This window comes from Anguilla rostrata, chromosome 3, assembly GCF_018555375.3.
Source record: "Anguilla rostrata isolate EN2019 chromosome 3, ASM1855537v3, whole genome shotgun sequence".
Classification (NCBI taxonomy): domain Eukaryota; kingdom Metazoa; phylum Chordata; class Actinopteri; order Anguilliformes; family Anguillidae; genus Anguilla; species Anguilla rostrata.
Window position 1 is genome coordinate 44,049,378 of NC_057935.1, and position 13,351 is coordinate 44,062,728.

At 43.5% G+C, this 13,351-nt stretch overlaps 1 protein-coding gene across 7 annotated transcripts in view; it reads left to right on the forward strand.

The window, feature by feature from the left end:
• Positions 1–1,155: 1,155 nt before the first annotated feature.
• LOC135250951 (leucine-rich repeat and calponin homology domain-containing protein 1-like) overlaps positions 1,156–13,351 on the forward strand; it is a 63,742-nt gene continuing 51,546 nt past the window's right edge. For 4 of the 7 annotated variants that reach the window (XR_010329047.1, XM_064327819.1, XM_064327820.1 and 1 more), the window contains exon 1: positions 1,156–1,520. Coding sequence is in view for 6 of the 7 variants with exons in the window: in XM_064327819.1 (XP_064183889.1) it covers positions 1,295–1,520 (226 nt within the window). In the remaining variant the exon portion in view is untranslated. The remainder of the gene's footprint in view (positions 1,521–13,351) is intronic. The other 3 variants (XM_064327825.1, XM_064327821.1, XM_064327822.1) reach the window with 2 other exon arrangements.

Consider the following 13,351-nt stretch of genomic DNA (forward strand, 5'->3'; position numbering starts at 1 on the left):
CCTAGTCCTGACTTAAAAATAGAGGACCGGCTGGCCATTGATGGCTGGCTGATATTTCCCCCACACAGACCAGAGACTTGTACAATGGCACGATGGGCACTTATGTTCCCTCTGTGACCTCTCCACTTTTTGTTAGGGGAAACCATATCAATAAACATGCTGTAATGTCAAATGCGAGTTGTATTTACTTAAAACATCCTCAGAAAGAAAACAACATAACAGTATCAGGAGCAGATTTCTGGCAGGCAACATAGTAACACATTTTGAAACATTTCAAAATGACTGCAAAGAGTGTATCTTGGAGGAGATTACGCCCTGAATGTCTAATTTAGCACAACATATATAAACCTTCACCTGATTTATGGGGAGTGTTGGGGAAACAGAAACTACCAAATAAATTTATTATGAACTTTTTGCACATGGAGCGAATCAATACAGCTCAGTTGGGAGAACCAGCAATGAATGGCAAATGACCGTTGGCACCTATTGTATCGTGGAGTAGATCGCTTCCCACCAGGAAAAAATGAAAAAATATATTAGGGGCAAAAGTAGTTGGTAGTTCCTGTAGTTAACTGTAAATCAAATACACTTCTAGCAAACTGCTGCAAAATGCTGCTTGTAGGTTAGGTGGTACTTATGGTTGCTATCTACCATACATGGGTGAAGATCACAGAACACAATGCTGAAATTATGTTGTAAATTACAGTAGGGTACCTACTTGCACATGGTAGGGGTGCAGTTATTTCAGCTTGTGTTCCTCTCAACAGGGTCCTAGCTGATTTTTTTCAGGATGCGGGCAATTATTTTATTTGTGCTAAAGTTCTGATAGCTGATTTAATGTATAATTGCCGGTGCACGTCTCCAGACCAACTGCTTGAAATAAACTATAGAAAAGGTTTGACGGTTCTACTTAAAATATTTTTAATCAACAAGAAACAACGCGTACTTAGTTCGACAATGTCATTTTGATTTATCTCTATAGCTGATTTTTTTGAGGTAGCCAAATAACAAATAACAATGTTTCGCTGGATGCGTTGGAGATGACCCACATCGTGGGAAAGAAAATTGGGTCTACAGCTCCGAATATGACCAATAGGGGTCAGGAAACGCACTTACAGCTCGTTGCCTTGGCCGAGGCTTAATGTTGTAGGCTACAGAAGCGTAGTAGCGCAGTCGCAGTCGGCGCACAAGTCGTTCGAAGAGAGGAAATTCGCGCACTGCTGGACTCTCCCTTGGATTTTTCTTGTGGATACAAAATTATAACGCCGTATAAAAGTATAAAGAGGGAATAAAAATGGCGACGCTGGGACCGGACTCTCGTCCCAATTCCCAGCTCGCCTCTGGTTCAGTCCAAACTAGCAGCAGTTTGGGCTCCCACAGCAATATGCCCCTTAACCGGGGTCTTGAACGCGCTTTGGAAGAAGCGGCGAACTCCGGGATTTTGAACCTCAGCGCTAGAAAATTAAAAGAATTTCCAGTAACTGCTCCGAAGCACGATCTGTCGGATACAGTAGATGCAGGTAAAAGACTGGTTACATTATAGCTGGCTGTAACACCGTTGGGTTCTTAATTCTGCAGTTTTCCTAACCCAGTTATTGAGTGGGTGTTTAAAACAACTGACTATGTAAAATGGTTATTTAATATTTGTGTGCATTATTGTTGATTTATTTGTGATTGACACATACCTCAACAATTATGTTTATGTGTATGACAAGGCACAGCGTTCATTTGGTAACAGTTTTCTAGATGCTGTATTTTGAGAATGATGTGGATGTCGGGATGCCGATGTGCTGTACTGAGCACCACGGAACTTGTTTCTCACGGGGATAGTCAGCGTTTTAAGCAATGTTGAGTTTGCTGTTGAGGCAAGAAAATGTGGGGCATGGACGCAGTGCCCTCGTAAATTTGGATTAAGCTGGGGTCAAACATTCCGGGGTTTCGCTGAGCACAGCCAGTTTTTTTTTGAATGTGTAAATGTTAATTTTGCTTCCTATTTGGCAAAGGCATTAGGATGCCCTGGAAATTCCCCACGAGTTGCCAGAGCAACAGTCCAGATTTTCAGTTTCCATTTCAAATGACATGCGAAAAGTAGCAGAGCAGGCAATCTGTCAAATTACACCAGATCAGCGGCACGTTATTGACGCATATAGGCCACTGTAACATCTCACCAGCCACTATTTTGCCGTCGCTCGGATGAAAGGCTTCCGCAGCAACCCGGTGAACATGGGGAGCTAGGTGTTTTCAGTTGTGATGATGTGACATGTTAGCTACCGTTCTAAAAGGAAACTTTGACCTGTAACTGTAGTCCACAGTGTCAGAGGAAGACAATAGATTATGACGTCGTCCCCCACCCCCTCGTTTCCTTGTAACAGGCTTGGGTAGTCGAACATAATAATAATGACGCAGATGCTGTTTTAAAGTAATTTAGCCCAAGGTATGGTAGAAGAGGTTTATGGTAGAAGAGGTCCCATAATTACAGTATCCGCATGCGGGCTCCTCCTCCATAACATCTGTGCATCCTACACAGGCCAGGTGACAATTAAGGGCCACATTCATTCTCTTTTAGTCATAAGAAACACAATGTTTCTAAAAACAGTTTCACAATTGTTGAAAGTTGTTGTAAATTCTAATTTTAACAACTGTGATTTATTTTCTTTTAGAAATTGAATTTCAAAATGGGTCTTTGTCATGAGAACACTTTATGTCAATAGTGCAGATTTTTTGTTGGCCATTACAACATGCAGTGGAAGTTTAATGGTGAGATGGCCTCCATACACTGTCTCCTGGTCCCTAATTAAACGTAGGGTCATATTAATTACTGTGTTGTATATAGAGAGGTGACTTTTCTCTTGTCTCCCACTGAGGCTTGTGGATTTTTATCACGGCTTTACTGCCACCTGCAGGGAGGGGGACATGGATTTGTCTGTGAAACGTTGGACCGTGTTTTATTTACACTGGCAGTAAACTCACTTATTGGGCTTGTGGCCTTATAGTGCCATGTCATGTGCCTGACCAGGTTCACATTCTGATGTGTGATGTGTCCACCTAACTTCAGGGGTTGTGTTTTGCTAAAGACCTTCCTATTGCTTATTCTGACAAATATTAATCTTGTTTAGGTGGGACACTGATTAGAGCCGGCAGTTCAAGCCAACTCAACCATTTACCTATAATTGAACATTATCACTGACCTAATACTTGCTATAAACAAACGCCTGTGTTGCTCAGTTTTGTTCCTTATAATTTTGGTGCTCAGTGCAGGGCTGCGTATATCGAATTCCCACCATAATTTGTAATGTCAAATTATCTGCACCTGCAGCCACATCCAGCTCAGGAGAGTATAGACATCCGTGGTTCTCCTCTGAAACATGTGGTGTCACTAGACTACCAGGCGTACTTATTATCACACTACAGCTGTCATGGAGTGGAATCGGAGGAAAACCTTTCACATATGGCTTTGATATGCGGCCCAAGGGGACCAGCGGGGGTTGCTAGAGAGTGAAATCCCTAACCGACTGAACCCTCCCATACCCTGGACAACGCATGTCATGCCACCCTATGGAGCTAAGAGTGTCTCTGTGCACGTTGTATCCTTCCGTTTTCGGTCCAGGTGTCATTTGGACATATCAGCTCCTTATTGGATACCAACTCTAAGCATGTGTAACTATCTGCTTACTCACATAAGATCTATGCTGGACATTCTTACCCATTATTAGCCTGCTGGCTAAAGTACTGCAAGCTAAGTAGTTAGCTAAAGCTAGTGAACTGTAGAAAAGCCTGTGGGTCAGCCTAGTGCAAAGGTGAAGCTGGAAGTGCAGCTGGTTATAATTAATTATATATTAATTCTTGATTGGAAACCACAATTATTGTGACAGCAGATTGTGTCAACATTAAGTCCCACATTTATTCAGTTGAGTGTAACTTGTCTTCACAATTTCGCTAGCTTGCTACTGAATGTAGCTAACTTTAGCTAACTTACCCAAATCCCAGTTGCTATGTAGCTGTTACTATCTAGTATAAAATCTTATAACTGGAATTATTGCTGAAGAGTACAACAGCAGTGTCCTTCCTGGGAACTGATCCTGTGACCTTTTGGTTTCAAGATCAGCTCCTTACTCATTATAATACAACAGAGCCTTGTTAGCTACCTTTTTAGCTAATACATCTACATACTGGGCAACTAAGTTAACTAACATAACAGGTACTTGTACGTACCCATACACAAAACAGTGTGACAAAATACACATGTGATAGCGTTGCATCCAATAAGGGGTCAAAATTCACAATGACCCATGAACCGGAAGAATGTAGCAAGCACAGTTACACCAGCCACAGTTGGCTCTAGCACTGTTTCGACTGGTTTCAATCTGAGGCTGCAAGGCCACATTGTAGGGCTTTAACTGAATGAGCCATCTAGCAGCTTTGTGCCTTTTTATGATTCTCCTATTGCAGCTAAAAAACTAAATAAAAAACTGATGAGGGCCAGGCATGAACATAACATTCACAGGGAATAAATAACTCAGATGTCTACAGTGCTGAAAAACTGTGGCAATGTGTCAGATCTTGTGAATATGTGAATATCTTGTCTCTGTAATGTGTATTGCAATGCACAATGCACTGGCACCTGTGGTAGGGCTCTGGGTGCTTGGCAACACAAGGTGAGGTATTTATCCAGCCATTGTTAGCATATTTTGTTATTGAAATGGATTTGGCCGACATTGGTAATTGTGCAGACCTGTTATTCTTTTGTTGGCTTATTGCAGAAGTGTGTTTACATGCTTGACTTATCTGTGAACAGGAGGTGTACTGGCTCCTACCAACACATCTTGGCCCTTCAGGTTAAAGCTTGGAACACCTGGTCTATAAACTGTTTCATAAACAGACATGATGCTGTGTTGCATGTCCTGTTGCAGTTTGCTGTTACTATGGCTGCCGATAGCGCAATTCTGTACCGTGTGATTCGGATTTCTTAAATATGTTGCTCACTGCTTCTGGTTACACCATTGAACACTCCCACCAACTGGGAGCATATATACCGTATCTCAAAGATATTAGAGAAAGTTAATGCAGATTGCTTAAGTTAACATTCAAGGTGATACGCAACACAGTGTCTAATTTCTTGCACTGCTGTTGACTGTTGTGGAACTGAGCATGAGCAGAATGTGTAACAGTTGTGACTCAGGTACAGAAGGAGAAGGCTGTAAACTGGTGTCCTTCTGCTGAGCTCTTAAAAAGAAATTTAGCAGCCACAGCAGCAGAAAGGGATTCCTATTGGGGAAATTAACTGTGAGATCTGACAGTAACCAATATTTGGACCTTTAGATCCAGAAGAACCATTGTTTGTACTGAGGAAACCTTGGTGTACCCCATTCCAAACCCACATTTAAGGATTTACCCTTTCATAGTCGTTCTGTACCCGCAGTACACTCTCCCTGTTTGATATCCGCCTCTTATCAGTTATGCATTCTGCTGTCCATTTTGCTTTGAACTATTCAAACACCTTCCCTTTCTAAAGCTCAGTGGATCAACTGTGTTTTCTAAATTGTTTTCATTGACCAGTCAGGCATTAATGGCCCTGAATTGCCCACTGGCTCTAAGTGTGATAGATAAAATTAAACTATGTGATGGGTTTAGGCTGCTTGAGATTACTTGCTATTATCTTTTTTTTCTTAAGAAGTGATGCATTTCATTTTAGGTTCTCTGCCATAGAATGTGCAATCTTTATACCCCAAGGGGTCCAGCTCAATGGGTTATAATGGAGTCAAAGGAGTCTTCACAGTTTTTCTCACAAGGCTGTTTCTTATTGATTCACCATGAAATATGTCCATTGTGAAGCCCTGTGTGACAGTCTGATTGTAAATGATGCTAAACAACATGAAGACTGATTTATTGTCTTAGACATTGATGTGACTTAAAGGAGAGAGGAACTACAATCCTGGAGCTGAATAAAGATTCAGGGTGCTCCAGAGTTTGTAGTCCACATAGTTAAAAAAACAACCAAAATGAGGCCTTTCTTTTCAGTGTTTTTTTTGGCAGAAATCGCATAGTGAGCAAATTCCTGCAAATGAATTAACGCAATGCAAGTCCTGACTTTGAGTATGTGTGCGTGTGGGTGCATGTGTGTTTGTGTACAGGTGCCTGTGTGAGAGTGTGCATTTCTGATTGTTAGTGTGTTGAGGGGTAGAGGTGTAGAATGGTTGGACACGTTTAGCAGCCAGGATTAGGCAGCACAAAAAAGCCAGCAGCAGCATGACATTGTTAGCACCAGCCTTAAAAGTGTTGACATACAACCACACCCCCATGTCCGTCTATCACCTGGGGTCACAACCCGGCCACAGATGTGCTGGAGTGCCTGGGAGGAGTGGGTGGTATGTAAGGGGCTTGGGCAGGGCTCGAACCATTTCCTGACTTTCACTTCCTACCCCTGTGTTCTTCCCATCCTCCCAGCATGCACTGCTCTATGCCTTTTCTTGGGCTGCTTGCCAGGGTACTCCTCCTGGTCTCTCATTCTCCCTTAAACTCTATGCCTTTCTCTCCCACTCAGCTCTCTCTCTCTCTCTCGCTCATATACACACGCTTTCTCTCGCTCTCTCTATCCCAACATTCTGTACATTCCAGCATTTATTTCTGCTGGTGTCCCATCATGCACTTCAACCTGTTTCCCATGATGCATCTCAGCCTGTGCTCCTCTTTTTCCATACACACACACCCCAGACAGGCAGCTGAAAAGCACTGACTTACCTTAGATGGGACCAAGCAGAACATACATTTTATAAACAGCTATAGGTTGAATCCACCTATCTGCTGTATATGTAGCTAGTTAGTTCACATACATCTTTGGTAAAATCATGTAAATCAGCAAAGTAAAAACTTCATGATACACATTGGAATGTAGCTTTATTTACTCAGCACGATTGTTACATCATGCTCATATTTCATTGGCAGACTTTTCATTGCGATACATGATCATAACCATGGCAACTGTGCGTGTATGCTGGAAGTGGGGGCAGAGGGGTGCTGACCCTTTGCTCCCCCACTCTTTCTCTGGCCTGCTTTTGCACTCAGTGTAGGTGGGTAGAATACCCCTTTCCTTTGCAGAACAAGACAAACATAACATACACCAGCTGCCACATGTAATGAAGGGCATTATACTAGCACATTGTGTAAGTCAACCTGAAAAAGAACATCTGAAAAAAGGGTAATAAACCCAGTACTGAAAGCACTTAAGTGACTCTCTGCCCTCGACTACACTGGAGGGCTCATAACTTAGCTTCACAAACTCTGTTCCCTTGCCATCTATGGGCCTGGATGAGCCCTGGTTGCCTGGGAAACGGGGCTAAATATTCCCCCGATTGGAGGACAATGACCTCATTCGCTGCTGTTCTTGAACTCCCCCTGTGAAGAGTGGGTTACTTCAGAGAAAAGGAGAGTTAATTTTGTCATGCCAGATTCAGTTAGGACCAGCTGTGACAATGTGGAGGAGAGAAACCTGGTAGGAATTAGAGAATATTTAACATGAGAGCAGCTGAACAAAAAAGTTTTAGTGGCAGGGAAAGTTTAGAAGACCGGTGGTTTTGCCAGATGACTTAATGCCTCATTAGTGATACTGAGCTTGATCTGAACTCTGCCTAGATACACTACATGGTCAAATGTATGTGGACAATTTCTCATCCAAAATTGTGGGCATTAATATGGAGTTGGTCTACCCTCTGCTGCTATAACAACCTCCACTCTTCTGGGAAGGCTGCATACAATATGTTGGAGCATTGCTGCAGGGATTTGCTCTATTCAGCCAGAAGTGCATTAATGAGGTCAGGTACTGATTGGGCAGTTAGGCTTGACTCACAGTTGGCTTTCCAACTGATAGCAAAGGTGTTGGATCGGTTGAGGTCAGGGCTCTGTGCAGGCCAGTCAAGTTCTTTCACACCGTTGTCAGCAAAACCATTCCTATATAGACCTTGCTGTGTTCCTGGTCATGCTGATACAGGGAAGGGCTTTTCCAAAACTGTTGGGGAAGCCTAGAGCTGTCCACAATGTCATTGTATGCTGTAGCTTTACGATAGCCCAAACCATGAAAAAAAGCCCCAGACCAAGAGGTGTCCAGATATTTTGGTCATATAGTATATGACATCTGTCAGTCTGTGTCTGTCAGTGCCATACTGCTTGGATGTGAACTTCTGTGAGTTTGCTTCATAAGGTATATATACTCTGTATGAATGTACCTGTACTCTGTTACCCTGGTGTGCTGTGGATGTAAGGTTGCCCCATCACTTTGGGCTGCCAGGCTTGTTTGTGTTGTCTTGTTTCCATGGCCAGGCTGTGATGGTTATCTTATTATTATGTATTATTGTGTGATATATTGTTTGTATTTTTACTTAGTCTCACTTATTCTCTTTCTCTCCTTCACACTCACTCACTCATTCACTCACACGCTCACTCTCACTCACACATGCACACACACACACACACACACACACACACACACACACACAAATGCACGCACATAGACACATGCCCTTTCACTGTGAGATAATTTGCATGGATTAGACATCTGTGCTATGTTTCTTTGATGTGATGTATGTCCATTGCTGTGTTCTGTTCTGTAGGAATGTGAATTGTGACTCTATGTACTGGAATCTCACCTGTCTGTTGCATCTGCTCTCCGTCAGCCCCATTCAGTTTGTGGAGCTCCCAGCATGCTTTGGTGTTTGCTTGCTTGTTGACTGGCTGTAGCGGAGCTGTGTCCTGTTTTCCCAATGAAAATTACTCAGTGGTTCTGACACCCCTTCCCCACAATTTGTTCCAGCCATCTGCACCCTCATGACCATAGCACAACCGTTAAACAGGTCGCTTGTGTGAGAATTTAGTGACATGCTGTTTGACATACTGCTCATGGCATAACCGTTTAAAACAACCAAAATCTAGCCGCAGTTTTCTTTCCTTTTAATCCCAATGGGGAATCACCAAATTGCAGTCATTATGTTGTCTCACTAGAACATATTCCATAAATTCTGAAGAGTGTAGAAAAATTTTCGTTGAACATTTTTCTGTGAATGTTTCCCTCGGCCATTTATGCAGCACCCTGTGGTGCTGCCAGGCATGGTGGGCACTGTGTGGAGTTTTTATCAGACCCAGGGGAAGCGCTACACACCGGAGCCCTGTGTCTCAGAGAAAGAGAGAGAGAGACACCCAGCAGGCCCTCTCACCTAATGTTACACTGCATCACATTCTTGCAATGTAGAATTAAAAAAAATAGTTAATTATTGACACTCTCTCTCTCTCTTTCTCTCTCTCTTTCTCTCTCTCTCTTTTTTTCTATTCTCAATGAATGGGATTACATGGGTGAGGTGGAGCAGGGGTCTTAATCCTCATTCCACTGTCCCATTCTGTCCTGTCAAAATGAGAGAGAGAAGACAGATAGATAGATAGAGAGGGACAGACAGAGAGAGAGTGGGGGAGAGCAATAGATTCAGAGAGGCAGAAATGTGTCCTAATTAGCAGCGTTTGCCACAAACACATAAATCGCCTGAGCCCCTGGAGCTGTTGTCTCATTGGCCAGCTGCATTCGATGCTGTTGCCCCCCCTTTCCCCCCCGCGCTAATTTGTGCTTCACTCCCCAGCTGTGAAATTTGGTCTCTGGAGCTTGCTGATTGACTCTGATGTATGTTGCTAAGTGATGTCACAACAATTACACCAACCGTTATACCGCTTCAATTATTTTTCTATTTCATTGTAAACGCTTCTGTTTTTCTTGGAATATTAATTCAGTAGACTAAATTTCCATACAACAGATGTGCATTCGAAAGGTGTTTATGAAGAAAGGGTGTATATTATATTTTAATGCATTTGATTTTAGGCTTTGAGTCCAATGACAAAATTGCACCTGGCATGAGGATAACCCTGTTACCATTGTTATTTTCACATTTGTGTTATTCACAGTAATGGACAAGGAAGTCACTTTGGAGAAAAATTCAAAAACTAAAAGGACTGTGTCCAGGTACTGTGACTCACACTACACCAACATTTTCAGTAAGAATTTGCATCCCATAATATCTCCTGGCATAATGGCCTATTGCTTCCTTGCAGTTCTCTCACTGCTGTACATTCGCCCAGCACAGCCCAGCCAACGACAATGGTACAAATGCATCTCTCACTGCTCATTGATTAAGGGGGATTGGTGAGGGTGATGTCGAATGTGTGGGCGGAGTTAAAGGTCTGGGCTGGCAGATGTGTAGAGCACTTTTCATGCTCCACATATTCAGCATAAAAGCAAACTCTCCTGTTTGAGGAATCATGTGGTCATGTGGCTGTTTTTATCTCCTGAGTTATTCCCTGCACATATATGCTTCACAGTGTGCAATGTGCTGTGCTGTCTTTTGTGTTCTGGGTCTGTTGAATCTCACTCGAATGACGTTACATTGCTGGCATTTATAAGCATTTATTGAGAGCAACTTATACTGAAGCAATTCACCTTGGTCAAGGGTACAGCGATTCCTACCAGGTAATCGAACCTGCAACCTGTGGGGTACAGGCCATTATACTAACATCCATAAGAGTCCTGGCATATTTGTAGTTTTCTGAAACTGTATATTTGAGATATTTCTAAATGTTATCCTCATACTGTTTTGGAATAACTCTTACTATATAGGAATATCCAGAAGTATGATTTATTGAACACATGCGCCCTCACACTATTCAACCACTTCCCTAGGTCTTATTGTTTATGTTTGATTTGGTTTGAATCATCACCTCAGCTTTCTTGCTCTGTTGTTTATGCCTGTGAACTGCACTGGTTTTGACAGGTTTATAGCAGAGTGGGGTACGCAAGGCTAAATAAACCGCTCCTGGTTCCCTGGACTGTCCGCCCCTCACTCTGCTGACCAAACCTCAGACAGAATGAATGTTTCTGGAGAGAAAGAAGAAGAGGAGAGGGGCAGAAGAGAAATGATGATGGAGGAAAGAGGAACGGAGAGAGGGTGGGGTTGGGGAGAAGTGAGGAGAGATGTTTAATAAGGGCAAAAAAAGAAAAGCCTCTGTAGAGAAGAGAGGAGAGAAGGAAGGAGATGTGAGAGATCGAGATGACGGGAAGAGGAACTAGAAAAGTGTTAAGAGGAGAGAAGAAAAAGGAGGAGGAAGAAGGGAAGAGGAGAAAAGAGCAGAGGAGGAGTGGAAAGAGAAGGGATTGTTGTGCTTGGCAGCTGAGCACCGGGCTGGTATGTTAGAAATGGGCTGACCTGTCTGAACATGTGCTGAGATCAGCCTGTTTTTCTCAGACCTGATGAAAGCATGTCTTATAGAAGTCAAAGATTGTTAGATTGTTGCCAAATTTCCCAACTGCTCCCAAGCTTCAACATGATCAGCCTGATTGAGGAATTTTCTGTTCTGTCACCTGCTACTCCCCCTTCCAAAAATAATAAAATAAAAAGCATCCCAGATAGCAAGCAACACTCGGCCGAATCTGCACCGATTCGGCCCTACATCTCTGACTTTGGGCCCGAAACGGCACAGATCTGGCACGGAGCCGCTTGCTATCTGGTGCTGTCAGGAATTGGGTAGTCGCTTTGTTTGGACTCCTTGTTGGAACCCATGTTTAAGCCGTTAACTGTAAGCCATTTAATATAGAAACGGTGGTGATGTACGATTAACTTTCTTACAGTACCGGCAGGAAAATCTAGTTTACTTGTGCATTTGATGCCGTCATGATATTTGAATATCAACCTAGATCCTTGCCACACGTTCTGTCAGCTATGAGCTGTGAGCTATGAGCTATGAGTTGTTGACTGTGAGCTGAGAGCTGTTAGCTGTGAGCTGTGAACTGTGAGCTGTTAGCTGTGAGCTATGAACTGTGAGCTGTGCGCTGTGATCTATGAACTGTGAGCTGTTAGCTATGAGCTGTGAACTGTGAGCTATGAGCTATGGGCTGTGAGCTGTGAGCTATGAGCTGTCAGCTACAGTATATAACTGAACTGTGACCTGTGAGCTATGAGCTATGAACTGTGACCTGTTAGCTGTGAGCTGTGACCAATGAGCTGTTAGCTGTGAGCTATGACCTATGAACTGTTAGCTGTGAGCTATGGGCTGTGAACTGTGAGCTATCAGCTAGAGTATATAACTGAGCTGTGAGCTATGGGCTGTGAGCTATGAGCTTTCAGGTGTGAGCTATGAGCTATATCTATTTCTGCTTTCTCTGCCAGCTACACTCTGTGCAGATCCTCAGTTACTTCTGTGATGATTTAACCATCCTGGCTGCTCCCTTCCTGGAGAATTCCCAGCATTTCTCTCACTCCCTGAGTGCTCTGCAGTGCTCCTGGAGGAAGTCAGGGTATATTGCACCTAATGCCCCCAAGGCCCCACCCCATCACCATAAGGGTCAGGGCCAGGGAACATGGATGGTTGGGGTGGGGAAGAGGGAGGGGGGGTGGTGGAGCGGGTGTGTGGAGGCGATTTTGGCTGTAATGTGCTTCCTTGCTTTCATGTGCTTCCATGCTGTCTTAGAGTCTCTGAACTGATAGTATTGTCACCAGACAGCCGCCTTATTTATTTTTAATAGGTCAAGGTTATTTTCATGCTTTTGTGAAATAGGTCTGAGAAAAACAATGTGTGACAGGTATAAAAAAAAATTCTGGTTCTATTTCTAGCACTGCATTACAGTGTTGGATGACATGGTATATGAATGAAATTAGCCTCTGTCTAGCACTCTGGAAAAAGCAGCTGCTTGATTATACATCAATCCTGCCTAATTATACCAAACCTACAGTAAACCTGCATAACCACATCTGATCAGGAACCATCAACATGGCTGCCCTAAGTGGGCTTTATGGGAGAGAAAGTGAGGTGGAGGCAGCAGGTCTCTACCCAGCATGTACCAGGATGTGTCTGAGGGAGGGCCTGTGGGAGGGCCTGTGCTATGGCAGGACTGGGAGTTTGGTTCTAATGGTATGTGCTCATTAGTACACTCATAAGCAGCTTGTTGGAGCGATTTTCAGCAGGGGGTGGGCACAACTCCACGGCAACTCCTTTGCTGAACCAGGCAGCAGTGCGCACTGGTGAAACAATGGAGTTCCTTCCCTCTTGACGGTAAGGAGGATACAGTCATTTCTCTCAATCCAATCATACATAGATGGCCATTTCTAATGAGGGTTTTTTTATTATGCAAATACCAGAGTTCAGGGAAATGGTGGGGGGGTTTCCAGTTGTGGGTTGTGAAAATCCAGGCTCTCTTTCGCTCTGCTTAGCAGAAGGCGAAGTGAAGTGAAAAGCATGAACTGAACGTGCTACAGCTCGGCACCTCAGAGGCTCAGGGCATAGTTAGGTGCAGTTTCACCACCCCAGTGGTGTGCTTAGGATCATGCTG